Below are 17,817 nucleotides of genomic sequence, written 5' to 3' on the forward strand. Positions count from 1 at the left end.
CCACGCAATCAAAGATCTGCTGCTATCAAGGGTAGTGACCCTGGGAAATGTGCAGGTCATAGTGGATGGCTTTGCTGCAATGGGATTCCCTAACTATGGTGGGGCCATAGACGGAACCCATATCCCTATCTTGGCACCAGAGCACCAAGCCACCGAGTACATAAACCGCAAGGGGTACTTTTCAATAGTGCTGCAAGCTCTGGTGGATCACAAGGGACGTTTCACCAACATCAATGTGGGATGGCCAGGAAAGGTACATGACGCTCGCATCTTCAGGAACTCTGGTCTGTTTCAAAAGCTGCAGGAAGGGACTTTATTCCCAGACCAGAAAATAACTGTTGGGGATGTTGAAATGCCTATATGTATCCTTGGGGACCCAGCCTACCCCTTAATGCCATGGCTCATGAAGCCGTACACAGGCAGCCTGGACAGTAGTCAGGAGCTGTTCAACTACAGGCTGAGCAAGTGCAGAATGGTGGTAGAATGTGCGTTTGGACGTTTAAAGGCGCGCTGGCGCAGTTTACTGACTCGCTTAGACCTCAGCGAAACCAATATTCCCACTGTTATTACTGCTTGCTGTGTGCTCCACAATATCTGTGAGAGTAAGGGGGAGACGTTTATGGCGGGGTGGGAGGTTGAGGCAAATCGCCTGGCTGCTGGTTACGCGCAGCCAGACACCAGAGCGTTTAGAAGAGCACAGGAGGGCGCGGTACGCATCAGAGAAGCTTTGAAAACCAGTTTCATGACTGGCCAGGCTACGGTGTGAAAGTTCTGTTTGTTTCTCCTTGATGAAACCCCCCGCCCCTTGGTTCACTCTACTTCCCTGTAAGCTAACCACCCTCCCCTCCTCCCTTCGATCACCGCTTGCAGAGGCAATAAAGTCATTGTTGCTTCACATTCATGCATTCTTTATTCATTCATCACATAAATAGGGAGATGACTACCAAGGTAGCCCAGGAGGGGTGGTGGAGGAGGGAAGGAAAATGCCACACAGCACTTTAAAAGTTTACAACTTTAAAATTTATTGAATGCCAGCCTTCTTTTTTTTGGGCAATCCTCTGTGGCGGAGTGGCTGGTTGGCCGGTGGCCCCCCCCACTGCGTTCTTGGGCGTCTGGGTGTGGAGGCTATGGAACTTGGGGAGGAGGGCGGTTGGTTACACAGGGGCTGTAGTGGCAGTCTGTGCTCCAGCTGCCTTTGCTGCAGCTCAACCATACACTGGAGCATAAACTTCAGCCCTGTCTTCAGCCCGCCACTGACTCTCTTCAGCCCGCCACCTCTCCTCCCGGTCATTTTGTGCTTTCCTGCACTCTGACATTATTTGCCTCCACGCATTCGTCTGTGCTCTGTCAGTGTGGGAGGACAGCATGAGCTCGGAGAACATTTCATCTCGAGTGCATTTTTTTTTCTTTCTAAGCTTCACTAGCCTCTGGGAAGGAGAAGATCCTGTGATCATTGAAACACATGCAGCTGGTGGAGAAAAAAAAAGGGACAGCGGTATTTAAAAAGACACATTTTACAAAATAGTGGCTACACTCTTTCAGGGTAAACCTTGCTGTTAACATTACATACATAGCACATGTGCTTTCGTTACAAGGTCGCATCTTGCCTCCCCCCACCGCATGGCTACCCCATCAACACTCCCCTCTCCCTGTGGCTAACAGCGGGGAACATTTCTGTTTAGCCACAGGCAAACAGCCCAGCAGGAATAGGCTCCTCTGAGTGTCCCCTGAAGAAAAGCACTCTATTTCAACCAGGTGACCATGAATTATATCTCACTCTCTTGAGGATAACACAGAGAGATAAAGAACGGATGTTGTTTGAATGCCAGCAAACATACACCGCAATGCTTTGTTGTACAATGATTCCCGAGTACGTGTTACTGGCCTGGAGTGGTAAAGTGTCCTACCATGAAGGACGCAATAAGGCTGCCCTCCCCAGAAACCTTTTGCAAAGTACATTTTGGGAGTACATCCAGGAGAGCCGCGAATGCCAGAGCAAAGTAATCCTTTCACATGCTTGCTTTTAAACCATGTATAGTATTTTAAAAGGTACACTCACCAGAGGTCCCTTCTCCGCCTGCTGGGTCCAGGAGGCAGCCTTGGGTGGGTTCGGGGGGTATTGGCTCCAGGTCCAGGGTGAGAAACAGTTCTTGGCTGTTGGGAAAACCGGTTTCTCCGCTTGCTTGCTGTGAGCTATCTACAACCTCCTCCTCATCATCATCTTCTTCGTCCCCAAAACCTGCTTCTGTATTGCCTCCATCTCCATTGAAGGAGTCAAACAACACGGCTGGGGTAGTGGTGGCTGAACCCCCTAAAATGGCATGCAGCTCATCATAGAAGCGGCATGTTTGGGGCTCTGACCCGGAGCGGCCGTTCGCCTCTCTGGTTTTCTGGTAGGCTTGCCTCAGCTCCTTCAGTTTCACGCGGCACTGCTTCGGGTCCCTGTTATGGCCTCTGTCCTTCATACCCTGGGAGATTTTGACAAAGGTTTTGGCATTTCGAAAACTGGAACGGAGTTCTGATCGCTGTATGGGGAAAGGAATCCGTGCTATCAGATCTCGTACCTCCCGTTCAGTCCATGCTGGAGCTCTTTTGCGATTCTGGGACTCCATCATGGTCACCTCTGCTGATGAGATCTGCATGGTCACCTGCAGCTTGCCACGCTGGCCAAACAGGAAATGAGATTCAAAAGTTCGCGGTTCTTTTCCTGTCTACCTGGCCAGTGCATCTGAGTTGAGAGTGCTGTCCAGAGCGGTCACAATGGAGCACTCTGGGATAGCTCCTGGAGGCCAATACTGTCGAATTGTGTCCACAGTACCCCAAATTCGAGCCGGCAAGGCCTATTTAAGCGCTAATCCACTTGTCAGGGGTGGAGTAAGGAAATCGATTTTAAGAGCTCTTTAAGTCGAAATAAAGGGCTTCATCGTGTGGACGGGTGCAGGTTTACATCGATTTAATGCTTCTAAATTCGACCTAAAGTCCTAGTGTAGACCAGGGCTAAGGCAACTACAGGATATCCAGAACAGCAGAGTGGGATGGCTGGAGCTAATCTCTTGTTCTCATTCCATTTCCCTTAAACCCAGAAGTCTAACTTGTGATATTTCATTTCCATTTCACAACTGCATACTCCAAGGGCACTTGGTTGTGAACAGAGGGAGTGGGCAAAGGAAACAATTCTGATATGAAAAACTTTTTGGAAGGGAGTCAAATCAAGAAAATTTCATGAGCCAGCACTTTGTTCTGATGATCTTTATACAGCAGCAAAAGCACAAGGCTGGCCAGTTTGCATATGTGTTGCCAACAAAAAGTCAAGAAAGAGACAAAGTTGGCAATGAATCAAGTTATTGTATTGACAGTAACAGAGCAAACTCCCTTGGAACTCGGCCATGGCCTCACATCGTACCATGTGAGCAGACAACTTTCTGGTTCAAAGGTTGTGCCAGCATCAATGGCTCCAATACACCTGGCTCCACGCTTATGGAATTCCCTTTTTGTGCACCAGCAGGTCTCTTCGCATTCTCAGCCCTGGCTTACAACGGGCCTTTACTCTAGTTATGTTCTGAATCTTTGTTGCACGGTTACTCTGTGATGCTGTTTGATATTCTTGTTGAGTAAGTTCCTGCCTCTCCCGCCAGGCCTGAGTCAATGGGGTTTGTGCCAAGAACACGGAGGTTGGAATCAACCTCCAGCACAGGCAGGCAGGGTGCACGGCTGCTCCACAGTCCCTTTGTGGTCACTATTTTTGCTTCAGGAATAGTGTTTGAAATCCCTACAGATACCTTATGTGGGTGTTTGTGGTCACTAGATCTATGTAATTGTGGACTCATGGGCTACACCATGGTCCTTTCCCGAGCCAATGCTCTCTCGTTGCCAGAGAAAGAGAATCATAGTGGAACAATGTGGGGAGTGGAAAATAGTTTTCAAAACAGGGGAAAATGTTGAGAAATTCGGCACCGTCACTTACATCCCTCCACCTCTACATTCAAGGACTGTATGGCATTACACACAAGAAAGCAGAGGGACAAGTGGGCATAAGGGGCCTGATGCTGCAGTCCTGACCCAGCCAAAACGCTCCTTGACTGCTGTGAGATTTTTGTTTTATGAACAGAGCTACAGGGTCACACCCTCGATAAAACTGACTAACCCTAAAGAAAACTATTAAAAAGTGACTACTGTATTACAAAATATGATGGCCAACACAATAATAGCACAGAAAGCCCCTATTTCATAATTGCTACCAAGCCACAGTGTATCACTGAGTCAGGGGTGACAGATTCTGCCTAAAAGTGGGGGGGACCTTGAGTCCCTGCCCCTTTGTGGCCCTACCCCTGCCTCAACTCTGCCCCTGGAGGCCCTGCCCCCTCCAAGCCAGAAGCCAGAGATGGGCCTGGGAACCCAAGCCCCTCCACCTGCCTGGGATGGGAGGGGGGTCCAAGAGCAGCCCCCAGCCCATACCCCCATCCCCTGAGCCCTCCGCCCGGGGTAGGTGGAAGGGCCGCAGCTCCCCACAGCTGCCCAGGCTCCTCAGCTGGGCTTCGCTTCCAGCCTGGCTGCGGGGTGGGGCCTTGGGGGGAAGAGGAGGGGCAGGGGACTGGGCCCATGGTGAAAAGTGGGTGGGCCAGGCCTGTCCACTTTCAAAAAGTGGGAGGCCCATTGCCCCTTGGCATCCCCTGTTCTAGTGCCCCTGCACTGAGTACATCTACACTAGTGCCTATGTGTCTGAATCCTGACAAGAGCAGTCAGGACCAAGGGTCAGAGCAGGGTCAAACCAGAGGCTGAGCGTAGCAGAGGAGTTTTAATCAAATTCTAGGCCAGGGTTGATACCAAGGATCAGAGTCTATGACCTGGATAATGGAATGGAGAGTATGCTTGTAAAACTTGCAGATGACACCAAATAGGAAGAGGTCGCAAGCACTTTGGAGGAAAAGATTACAACTCAAAATTACCTTGACAAATTGGAGAATTGGTCTGAAATCAACAAGATGAAATCCAATAAAGACAAGTGCAAAGCACTTAGGAAGGAAAAATCAAATGCACCACTACAAAATGGGGAATAACTGGCTAGCTGGTAATACTGCTGAAAAGGATCTGGGGAATATAGTGGCTCACAATTGAATATGAGACAAAAATGTGAAGTTGTTGCAAAAACGGCTAATATTCTGGGGTGAATTAACAGGAGTGCTGTCTATAAGACACGGGAGGTAACTGTCTCGCTCTACTTGGCACTGGTGATTCCTCAGCTGGAGTCCTGTGGGCACCACACTTTGTCCACATCTTTCTTAAATTGGAGATAGTCCAGAGGAGAGCATCAAAAATGATAAAAGGTTTAGAAAACCAGACTTGTGAGGAAAGTTTGAAAAACCTGGGCATGTTTAATCTTTAGAAAAGAAGACTGCCGACAGTCTTCGTGTATGGTAAGGATTGTTACAAACACTGTTACGAGTGAAGGTAGGGCAAGAAGTAAGGGGCTTAATCAGCAGCAAGGGAGATTTAGGTTAGATATTAGGAAATAATCTAACTTTAAGGGTAGTTAAACTCTGGAATAGGCTTCCAAGGGAGGTTGTGGAATACTCATCATTGGAGGTTTTTAAGATCGAGTTGGACAAACACCTGTCAGGGAAGATGTGTGTTTACTTGGTCCTGCCTCAGCGCAGGGGGCTGGACTTGATGACTTCTTGAGGTCCCTTTCAGCTCTACATTTCTATGTTTCTATGGTACCCAAGCAAGACACAGTTATAAATCAATGATTGTATTGATTTCTGATGAACCACTATTATGCATGTGGCTAAAGCTGTGGCCTAAAAACAGTTTATTAATGACAAATCATTGTGCCCCTGACTCTGTGCATTTCTCCGCTAGCAATCAGGCACTGATGGTCCCAAGTCTGCTTGGACCAGGGGAAAGGGAGGGTGCAGCTTAGAAAGGTGCCAGTTGGGGCTGGGGTAGCCGTAGAAAACATATAGTTAGTGATCTGAAGTTAGCGAAAGCTGTCTTTTGTCCCTTGGAAGATTAAACAGTTTCAGTGCTTCTCCCACCCCCTGATCTTACCATCTCCTTACAAATGGGAGCCACACAGAATGGGCAATGGAGTAGAAATGGGGGCAGGGAGCAGGGTAAGGTCTGGGAAGGGGTCGGGAACAGAACACAGTTGTAGAACACTTTGGTTGTCTGAGGAAGAGCTAGTCACAGCCCTCCTTTCTCCCTTGGACAATTGCAAAACTTTTATCATCCCTGTCCCTGGTGTCTGGCCTCTCCCTAAACTGAGACATACTGCACAAGCAGGGGAAATAAGGGTGGGAGCAGGATCTGGTCTGGCAGTTAGATAAACACAGTGCAGTCTCCCTTTGCAGTGGAGAGATGAGAGGATTATGGTGCTGATCTGAAACTTCAGGGAAGCACAGAAAGTTGCTGAGGTGTCTTTCTTTCCTTGTCCATTTCACAGTTGTTAGGCAGGGACAGGAGCAGGATCTTCTGGTGATGCTGGGCCGGGGGAAGGGGGCGTGAAGGGTAGGCACTGTTTGGGATTCGCATTTCCCTTTGCATGGAAACTCTGTATGCTACTGATAACACAGTCAATTTCCAGTGAAATTGCTTCCCGGTCCTGTAAGTATATTTCAGCAAATTTCTGGTATAGCAGAAACTCCAGCTGGGGCTTGAGGTTCAACAGCAAGTGCAAATCTGCTTGGTCCACCTTCACAGCTAACCAAATACCTCCAGGCAGCAATATATACAGGCGTGACCATTAGCAGAAACATCTCTCTGGCATAGAATGCCAGCTCCCCTCCACAGGACTGGAAAGCGACTTCTTTTCCATTCTGGTACCTTGAAACCTGCTATGTTCTCCATATGTTGGCCAGCCTTTAAAGAAGGCATTCCAATTTGGTAGCATGGCCCTCGGAGGCACTACCTTCCTCCCTTGAGACTGTATGAACATTTTAAATTTTTAGAAAATTTACTACATGTATCTTACCATTACTAGCCTCTGCTCCTTCCTCAGGGTCTTCAGGAGTTGTCTGACAACAAAGGATAGTCTAATAGTCACATTCCTGGAATGCTGAAAAGTATAAAAATTGTGGCTTTCTGCAGCAATGTTAAGTGTGTGTGTGGGATTTCTTGGCTTCTTCCAAAGAAAAAATATATAATGCTACCCTTGTCTTTGAACTGGCGGGCCCTCCAGCTCCTGAAAGGGAAACCATTCCCCTAGAAGGGCAGGAGCAGCACACCAAAGGCAGATGGAGAATGACCCTGGAAGAAAAGCTCATAGGGATAGACAGGAGAAACCAGGAGCACTGAGTTCCTCAGGGCACAGGAGGATTGGGCTTTTCAGAAAGAGGAGATACTGATTAACTGGCTCATGGAGTGGGAGGTTTGCCTTAGGGAATGGGACCATTTCCTAATAGAGAGGCTCACTGAACTGGTGGCCAAACAGGTTTTGGGTCTGTCTGCTGCCCAGGCCACTGAACAGGCCCATGAAACACCATCTCCTCCTCCTCTGGCTGTGACCCACAGCAATGCTGGATCAGAGTATCCTGTTTCAAGGGCTCCTGCTGAGTGACAAGGAGGAGAACATGGAGTCTGTAGTACTCCTGTGACCTCACTCTCCACTGGCACCCAAATGACTCGCAGGGGGACCTCCCAGAACAACCAGGAGTGGGACAATGAGCTTGCAGGAGTCCAGAAACCCCACCATATGCCCGGCCCACAAACTAAATGCAGGAGACATCATCGGTTTTCCCCAAGAGTAATTTTCTCCCATCATTTCCCCCTTCTCAGGGGAGGGCAAAGGGGACAGGTACAGAGACAGTAACATTTGGCTAGTGTTACCAGTTGCATTCACTTAATTTGTTTAAAGATTTGTTGTTGAATTTTCTTTTTAAAAATTATTTCAATGATGTTCAATCTAGCACTTTTAAGAAACGCTGTACATTTCCTTGACTAGTGTGTGGCCCATCCATCCTAAGTCTGATGAACTGACATTTTTTGCAGGTTCGGGACTGGGCCCCGCACATGAAATCGAATGTCTTTATGGTTCAGCTTACATGCAGAAAATCAAAACACAATTCCAGTAACAATACATGGACTGACAGCATCTGCTACTACCCGGTGCATAAATGGGCCCTTCTTCCCCCCGAAACCTTAACCAGTTTCATCCATAGTAGGCATTAGTGCTTTATAACAGCTGCCAAATGCAGCTAGCACTGCTGACAATGAAGGGTTAAACTGCATACCCCTGAGCAAATCTTCATAAGGCCAGGTAAGAGACTGAGTGCTCCCGAGAACAGATGTTTGTGAACAAATGTGGAAAGTGAAGACAAAAGCATTGCACAATGTACCACCTTCCACAACACAGGTGCAACCTTAAGGTGATAACCCAGTGAAGTTGTCCTGTTATAATTGTCTTTGATGTGTGCAGTGTCACAGGAACAAACAGCTAATGACCTTTAGCTACAGGGGACCAAAATCCTCACACAGCTATGTAGCCCTACAGATATGTACCAATGTTCCCATATGTGCATTTCCAGCAACTGTACAGGATGTGAAGGTTTCCCTTGCACAGGCAATTGGCAACACCTCCTTCCCTACTGTGCAAAGAGGTGTGCACATGTGGCATCCGTGATTTCCCTTGCCTCAGGACCAGTGTGCATGTGGATGGGGCCCAGCTTCCTGTAATGAGTTCGTAAACCAGTCTTGTCTTAGAATCATAGAATCATAGAATATCAGGGTTGGAAGGGACCCCAGAAGGTCATCTAGTCCAACCCCCTGCTTAAAGCAGGACCAATTCCCAGTTAAATCATCCCAGCCAGGGCTTTGTCAAGCCTGACCTTAAAAACCTCTAAGGAAGGAGATTCTACCACCTCCCTAGGTAACTCATTCCAGTGTTTCACCACCCCCTTAGTGAAAAACTTTTTCCTAATATCCAATCTAAACCTCCCCCACTGCAACTTGAGACCATTACTCCTCGTTCTGTCATCTGCTACCATTGAGAACAGTCTAGAGCCATCCTCTTTGGAACCCCCTTTCAGGTAGTTGAAAGCAGCTATTAAATCCCCCCTCATTCTTCTCTTCTGCAGGCTAAACAATCCCAGCTCCCTCAGCCTCTCCTCATAACTCATGTGTTCCAGTCCCCTAATCATTTTTGTTGCCCTTCGCTGGACTCTCTCCAATTTATCCACATCCTTCTTGAAGTGTGGGGCCCAAAACTGGACACAGTACTCCAGATGAGGCCTCACCAATGTCGAATAGAGGGGAACGATCACGTCCCTCGATCTGCTCGCTATGCCCCTACTTATACATCCCAAAATGCCATTGGCCTTCTTGGCAACATATCCAGCTTCTCGTCCACTGTCACCCCTAGGTCCTTTTCCGCAGAACTGCTGCCTAGCCATTCGGTCCCTAGTCTGTAGCTGTGCATTGGGTTCTTCCGTCCTAAGTGCAGGACCCTGCACTTATCCTTATTGAACCTCATCAGATTCCTTTTGGCCCAATCTTCCAATTGGTCTAGGTCCTTCTGTATCCTATCCCTCCCCTCCAGCGTATCTACCACTCCTCCCAGTTTAGTATCAGTGTCTTGAGCCAACTCAGGACAGGAGCACTTCCCTTTACTCTCACAAACATTATGGCGTGTGCAGAAGGTGACAATTATACAAAGAGCATTTGCCACACTGGCATCCAGATGAGTACATAGGCAGCACCAACGAGATTTCAGTCTACCAAACACACACTCTACGACCATTCTGCACCAGCTACTGAGCTTGTAATGAATTCCCATTTTTTCCAGAGAGACTGATGTGAGGATACGGTTTCATGAGCCCAGTTAGGGGCGGGTATGCGGAGTCCGCCAAAATAATAGTTGGCACAGACACACCGTGCAGAACAATTTCATTTCTGGAGAACAAAGTCACTTCTTTCCCTTTCAAGTACAATCCTGATCTCCTCAGTGCTTTGGTGTCATGAACTTTTCTAGTGTTTCCCACAATGATATTCATGACTCTGCGGTCCACTATGTCTTTCAGAACAAGTGAATAGTAACATTTTGGGTTCACATACTCACTCACCCTTTGTGGTGAGCAAAGTTTTGGGATATGGGTGCCATTGATGACCCCTGCACAGTTCAGAAACTCCATCCTCTCAAATTCAGCTATTGTTTCTTACGGCAACCACCTGCGGGTAAATCTCAGTGTTAACTGCCTCACAAATCTGCACAACTATGAACCCGATAGTGGATTCTCCAACCCCAAAGTGGTTTGCAATGGACCTACAGCTGTCTGGTATTTCCAGCTTCCACAGGGCAATAGCCATCTGCTTCCCCACCAGCGTATGTCTTCCCTGAATCACATGTCCTGGCAGTGGAGGTTTGGTACAAGCACCTCACGCAGCTCCATGAAGGTCTGTGTCTTCATTCAGAAGTTCTGAAGCCCCTGTTCTTCATCCCAAGTTTCTAAAATGATGTGATCCCACCACACTGTGCTGGATCTCCTGCACCAGAAGTGATGGTCCACTCAATACTGGCATTCACCATAACTGTACCATTTGAGTTAAATAATTGTCATTGACGCTCAAGGTCAGCCATCTCTGACATGTCAAAAAGTTCTGCCCAAATTTCATTCAGCATGCAATCAATGGTCTACTCCACTACCTAAAAATATGCCCTGCAATAGGGAGCAGGAGCAGAATTAGATCAGCATCTCATTGCTCCATGTCTTCAACTCAGTGTGGCCGGGAATAACAGTGAGGGGTGACTTGATCAGGAACTGCCATCAGCAAATGTGTGGAGGTGGGGGACAGTACCAACAAGACACAGCAAAGCAGTTCCTAGACACACAGAATCCTGGGATGCTGTCCCTGAAAGGGTAGCTCTAACATTGCGTAACAACAGTGGCAGTGTGGACACGAGTATATGCATGTACACAGCATTATACCTATGTCCAGCCCAGCATAATGTCAATACTCAGCGTGGGTATGGGGAACATGTGCAGGCATGTGCATGGTTCAGTACTCAAGCATGCTCACCAGTGTAGACAACGCCTTTGTGTACAGCCCAGAAAAGGAAGTTATTTGACCCCTTTGCAAAATACACTCTCCATTTAAGCAGAATGTCCATTTCTTTTCTTTTTTTTTCTTTTTTCTTTTTTTGGTGAGAACAACCTATCTTTGTTTAAAACTTTTCTTTATCCTTCTCCTAAGGAGGCAGGGCCTGTTGGAGTAGGGGTCATGGGCCTTTCACTCAACCTTTTATTCCAAATGCTATTTTTTTTTTCAATTTAAATTCACTCCCGCTCCTCCTTATGCACAATCATTTTGTGTAGCACAACAAAAGGGGCCTGACAACCTCCTCTGAGAGCACTTTTTTATTTTACTGTCACCCCGAATAACTTTTCACTTTGTTAACTTCTTTTCTCCATCCAGGAAAAATGAGGGATTCATAGCTTTGGTAGCTGTTCTCTATACTACATACACCGATCCTTTTTTGAATGTTTCTGTGCATTGTGTTAGATGAATACGCAATGGGTACAGCCTTCAAGGGAGTGAAATCAGTGGGTAAAATTTTCAAAAATGCCTTAGTAACCCAGGATTTTAAGGCCCATTTTTAAAAGTGACTTAGGACCTGATTTTTAAAGGTATTTAGATACCTAAAGATGGGATTTTCAAATGGGAGTTAGGTACCTAGGCACTTCTGAAAATTCCTATAGGCACATATATGCATAGTTAAATTATTAAATACCTTTAGAAGTCTGACCCTTAGGCGCTTAAGTCCCCCTGACATTCTGTGAAACATAGGCTCCTAAGTCACTTTTGTAAATGGGACTTGGGCTGCTAACTTAGGCTATGTTTAAACTACAGCCTCTGTCAGCATAAGTTATGTTGCTGGGGTATGACTATCTGCGCTGAGCACTGGGCAGGCTCAGCGAACCCCACCTCCTCCCCTGCCTTTCCCAGAGCTCATTTTCTGCCCCTCCATGTAAGATTTATGACAGAGAAGGAGTCCCAGGCAGGTCTGTGGTGACAGCCACTAGAGAAGCAGTCCTGTGCATTAGAGACAGACCGCAACCTGAACCCCAGATCTGAACAAACTCAGACTTAGGGGAGGTTTGGATCTGGAGCTAAACTTCGTCACTTGGGCCTATCTGTTGTGTGTATGTGTTGTGTGGAGCTGGTAAGGGTGGGGTGAATGGGAATGCTTTGGTCCTAATTCCTTCATACCTTGAGGAGACATGGATATTTCAATTCCCTTCTGAAGCAAAACTCACCCCTGCCCTGTGTTTGAGGTGTCATTTAGATGTTCAGAATGCAGGAATAACTCTGGAAAATTGCCAGCCAGGACACCTTCTATAAAAGGTTTGTAAGCGTGACCAATCCTTGCTGCAGTAGATATGTAACCTTCCTTATGGCCAAATTCCATTCTCAGATGCGTGCATTCTGAATGCATAACACCGAAGTTAATGTGGGCCCTACACATACATCCAAAATCCCTAACGGTCATTGTGAAAAAAAGTGGAAATTCATTGTTATTTTTCACAAAGTGTCATTTAAAACTTTTGACTTCAGATTAATGGTAAGCCAGGACGCCAGTCTAAATGTTCCTTGTTCAGGGCTTTTTATACGGGCTGCAAATAGATAGCTTTTTATAATGCACTCATAGAAAAAAATGAATTAAGGGGCTCTGCTACACATGCAGTGAGGGGAATGTTCTCCACTGTCATCTGAATTCTCTCCTGTAAGAGTAATAATATGGGATTTTTTTTATTTATAGAGCACCCTTGCCAGAAGGCCTCTGGTGCCTGTCAAAGTGGAATAAAAAATGTCATGATAGCAAATGTCACATGGACCAGTAAACTGAGTGGGGAAGAGACAAAAATTCTCCACAACCTTCACCTCTCCACAACCCCATCAATACACCTTCTGACACATATATGTGCATGATGACACACCCTGCCAGGGTTAGTAAGTGCTCAGCTCAGAGACCAGGCTCAGTTTCAAATCTTGCCATCAAATAAACAAGATGAAACTCATATGGCAAAAGCTAATTGAGAATTCCTGTGTCTTATTTCCCACCACAGGGCATGAAAGAAATTTCTTTGTGGAATTAATTCAGGCTTATGGAAGAAAACAAATGAAGTGCAAGCACTAAAGTTAATGCCGTGTTAAGGCTAAGAAACCGCCAAGCATATAAAAGTCAAGTAAATCCAGAAAAAGGAAAAATAAAGCTAAGCTTTCTAATTCGCCCAAGCAAGACAGAGGCAACGCTGGTAGGAAGAGGGAAGTACTAGAACTTGCCTCCTCTTTAACATTCCACAGTACTGAAGGCATCTGCCCTCAGATTGTTAAACTGGTGTGCAGCCTTGGGATCCTTTTGGACTCCTCAGTGCTACTCGATGCCCAAATAGCCACAGTGGCAAAAAATACCAGTGAGTGGCCCCGTCCTATCAGACACAGACCTGGCCATGATGATCCATGCATTTGTGACCTCTAGGCTTAATTACAGTACCTTAATCACAACAGGCCAGCCTGTGAACCTATTGCTCACGTTTGTGAACTGTACACAGCTGGACTTGAGTGGAACTACTCCCGAGAGCAACTGCTCACTGATGTGAGTAAGGGGTTTGCATACTGGGTCTACATCTAGAATTGAAGACATACAGAATCATAGAATCATAGACTTTAAGGTCAGAAGGGACCATTATGATGGTCTAGTCTGACCTCCTGCACAATGCAGGCCACAGAATCTCACCCACCCGATCCTGTAACAAACCCCTAACCTATGTCTGAGCTACTGAAGCCCTCAAATCGTGGTTTAAAGACTTCAAGGTGCAGAGAATCCTCCAGTAAGTGACCCGTGCCCCATGCTGCAGAGGAAGGCAAAAACCCCCCAGGGCCTCCGCCAATCTGCCCTGGAGGAAAATTCCTTCCCGACCCCAAATATGGCAATCAGCTAAACCCTGAGCATGTGGGCAAGACTCACCAGCCAGACACCCAGGAAAGAATTCTCTGTAGTAACTCAGATCCCACCCCATCTAACATCCCACCACAGGCCAATGGGCATATTTACTGCTAATAGTCAAAGATCAGTTAATTGCCAAAATTAGGCTATCCCATCATACCATCCCCTCCATAAACTTATCAAGCTTAGTCTTGAAGCCAGATATGTCTTTTGACCCCTCACGCAGCTCCAACTGGTAGAAAATACAGTGGTCCTATGTAAACACATCATCCCAGTACTTTGCTCTCTGCAGTGGCTTCCTCCAAATACAGAGACCCTTCTTTCCTGAAGCCTTCCCTGTGATAGATACTAGCTACCTGAGGAATCACCTTCTTCCCTATCCCATACCCTTCCACCAGAACATTGAAACCATCAGCCACTAAGGGCTTGTCTTCATGTACAGTGTTGGAGTTGCACCAGTGAAGATGCTCCTATGCCGACAGGAGAGCTTCTCCCATTGGTGTAGTTAATCCGCCTCCCCAAGGGGCCCTAGCTATGTTAGGAGAAGCTCAGGGGTGTGGATTTTTCATACCCCTGAGCCACCTAGTTATACTGATATAGGTATGTAGTGCAGACCTGTTCTGTGATTTAGCCTCCCCTTAGTCATGTCCTCACACACCGGTAGACACCAATACGGCAAACACTTATGCAAGGAACTCAATGCACATGAACTAATGGGTTCACTCACGTGGGTAAAGTTACTCACCTGTGTAATCAAATAAATCTATTTTACCCTGTATAAAGCTTATACAGGGTAAACTCATAAATTGTTTGCCCTCTGTAACACTGATAGAGAGATATACACAGCTGTTTGAGTTAATTAATAAGTAAAAAGTGATTTTATTAAATACAGAAAGTAGGATTTAAGTGGTTCCAAGTAGTAACAGACAGAACAAAGTGAATTACCAAACAAAATAAAATAAAACACGCCAGTCTATGGTTAATATAGTAAGAAAACTGAATGCAGATAAAACCTCACCCTCAGAGGTGTTCCAGTAAGCTTCCTTTTACAGACTAGTCTCCTTCTAGTCTGGGTCCAGCAATCACTCACACCCCTTGTGATTACTGTCCTTTGTTCCAGTTTCTTTCAGGTATCTTTTGGGGTGGAGAGGCTATCTCTTGAACCAGCTGAAGACAAAATGGTGGTGTCTCCCAGGGGTTTAAATAGCCTTTCTCTTGTGGGTGGACACCTCCCCCTCCCCCTGTATAGAATCCAGCTACAAAATGGAGTTTTGGAGTCACATGGGCAAGTTACATGTCCATGCATGACTCAGTTCCTCACCAGCCAAGCCACATTCCTGGGAAAGCTCAGATGTGGATTGGCATCTCCAAGTTCAATGTTGGCTTAAGGACTTCTTGATTAGGCACTTACTGGGAATAGACTTTTCTCAGGAAGCTGACCAACTGCTTCTCTGAGGTTTTTTAAAATTAAACAAGCATTCAGCCAATATTCATAACTTTGAATACAAAAATGATACATGCATACACATAGGTGAATATATTCAGTAGATCATAACCTTTGCAGAGATATGTTACGTGGCATGTAGCATAAACATATTTCAGTTATGTCATATATACATTCATAAGCATATTTCCATAAAGCCTTATGGGGTGCAACATCACAAAACATAATAAAATTACAGCCTAAACAGTCTTTCAAGGTAATCCAAGGAAATTTTCTCCCCACATTGTTTCATAAAGAGAGATATTCCTATCGCAATGAATGCTCTTATCTTCTTGTAACTGTTGCAACAAATCTCTTAGTGCAATTGTAAAATCTGTGGCTTTGGGTGCTCCGAGCAGTGCTTCGTGTGTGTATGAGAGCTTTCTGCTCTGAAACTCAGTGCAGCAGAGGGTGTCGTATTAATTATTGGCTGGCCCATCTCTTAAGCCTTTTAAGGGTAGTAGGTGAACTGTCAAAGGAGCTAATGCAGTGCAGCTGATACCTATTAAAAACCCCATGGAATTAACGAGTCTGGTGTGATAAAACAATTTGGAAACAAAAAAGCTCCTGTTTTATATTGATCTGAGGGTGGAGGAGCTTCACCCTGGCAACTTTCCAAGTATGAGTTAACACACCAGGGTGCATCCTGCAAACACTTACACAGGTGACTTCACTCAGAGACATCTGCATAAGTGTTTGCAAGATCGGGCCTCAAATAGGAACAAAATGGTGCTTCAGTCAAGTTACTTCTTATCTTTATTTCAGAGGCTTGTCCTACATGTCCTGGCATGTAATGTTCCATTTCCATCTAAGGGATGTGTGTGTATCTATACACATACAGATGTACTATATACATATAAAGATAAGAATTCATCTTCAAAGTATGGATTTTATTCTTACAATAAAATTTGCCACACATGTTCAGGTGAAAGCCATGGGACAAATGAATCCCACAGAGCTTTCATCATTGCCAGTCACGAGCATTCAAAAATCTAGACTCAAACCCCCTAAAAATCATGAGACTGGGTTCAAAATTATGAGATTTTAAAATAAGTGATACATTTGGGAGGTCTGTGTATTGGCCTTCTGGGATTTATTTGCCTTTAGGGTGCACTCTAGTCACACTTTCAGGCTTTTCTCTGCAGCATGAGGGCTAAAAACTCAGCTTTCCTTAAAAAAAAAAAAGAGAGAGAGAGATTCCCGTGAAATCACCTGGGGCACACACCGAATATCGTGGGAGTTGGGACAAAAATCACAAGAACTGAGAACACTTAGCTCTCCAGTGCAGCATGTAGCCATCCTAACTCTACGTGTGCCACACGAAAACTACAGGTCTCATCATACCATGTGAGCAAGAGAGAATTTTGCATGCTAGGGACACACCCCTAATTTCTGCAAGCTTCCCTCCATATTAAAAATGAATGCAGTCCATAGGACATGGTGTCAAACTCTGTGGGCCACATTTCGCTTACAGGCTACACTTAGCGCTACTCTGTTCAAACTGCCTGTCAGGAATAATATTTGGACTTGGAAGATGACGTCCTGCCACTGAATTAACAATAATCTGCAGCTTTCCATTTAGATCAAGTTGGAGCAAGGCACACTCTGGGATGTGGTGGGCTGCACCTCTGGCATTACGGGGATGTGTTTTTGTTTATTTTTATGTTATAAATCTAAATAAAATAATTAAGTAAAGGCAAGGTGGCTGGAATCCGCCCCACTTAATAGCTGACAATGTGAGCATAAAATAGAAAGTCTGGAGGTGCGGGTATTAGAGAATGAGTGTTGGCAATAAAACAAGCAAAGCAATGCAGGCCTAAACATCTACATTTTTATAGGGGAAGTCGAAGTCCTTTAAAACTTGTGTTTATTTAAGGTGGTTGTTTTTTTCTCTCTTTTTACCGTTGATGTCATTGCTAGTATAAGCCTTTTATGGTCATCACTTAATAGTTGTCTTTCTGTTTCAAAATCAACAAAGAGCAAAGTAAAAGAAGAATGAAAAAAAAAAGTGGCCCTGCTTCCTCCTTGGGAAATGGTGTAAGTTCATGGAGGAAGCTGTCTTCCTGTTTTCTCCATAATAGCAGCTTTGCACGGTTTTAGCAAGTTCTATGACTCTAAGCCTCCTCAATATTGTGTATGTCCCTCTAAACATCTGGCTGCTTTTTTACTGCAAGGATAAAACACATTTATTTTCCACAAACCGTACACAATATTACTTGCCTAGCATATGATCTGCTGGGTCCCTAAAAGTAAAAATGTACAATGAGATCAATAGACTCGAGCCTGTGTTGTAGTAGTGTCAACAGGATTAACTTTGCAATTATAATGGAATGTGGCCCAGACCCCCTCCCTCTTTTTTTTAATCATACGTGTTTTCCTTGATACAAACTTGTGC

At 45.6% G+C, this 17,817-nt stretch overlaps 2 protein-coding genes across 3 annotated transcripts in view; both read right to left on the reverse strand.

Moving 5' to 3' along the window:
• Positions 1-17,817, reverse strand: part of MAML2 (mastermind like transcriptional coactivator 2) — a 303,350-nt gene that overhangs the window by 176,741 nt on the left and 108,792 nt on the right. The window lies entirely within an intron of this gene.
• On the reverse strand, positions 960-2,615 carry LOC140907166 (uncharacterized). Its single transcript, XM_073332482.1, has 2 exons — positions 2,060-2,615; positions 960-1,468 (listed from the first exon to the last, which is right to left on the reverse strand). The coding sequence occupies exons 1-2, from the start codon at positions 2,613-2,615 to the stop codon at positions 1,206-1,208; spliced, it is 819 nt and encodes a 272-aa protein (XP_073188583.1). The 3' UTR covers positions 960-1,205.

This window comes from Lepidochelys kempii, chromosome 1 (assembly GCF_965140285.1).
Source record: "Lepidochelys kempii isolate rLepKem1 chromosome 1, rLepKem1.hap1, whole genome shotgun sequence".
Classification (NCBI taxonomy): domain Eukaryota; kingdom Metazoa; phylum Chordata; order Testudines; family Cheloniidae; genus Lepidochelys; species Lepidochelys kempii.

Coding starts and splice junctions, on each gene's coding strand:
- LOC140907166 (XM_073332482.1), bottom strand. CDS start 2,615: ATGATGGAGTCCCAGAATCGCAAAAGAGCTCCAGCATGGACTGAACGG. Junction 1,469..2,059: donor AGGCGGAGAAGGGACCTCTG/GTGAGTGTACCT, acceptor TTTCTCCACCAG/CTGCATGTGTTTCAATGATC.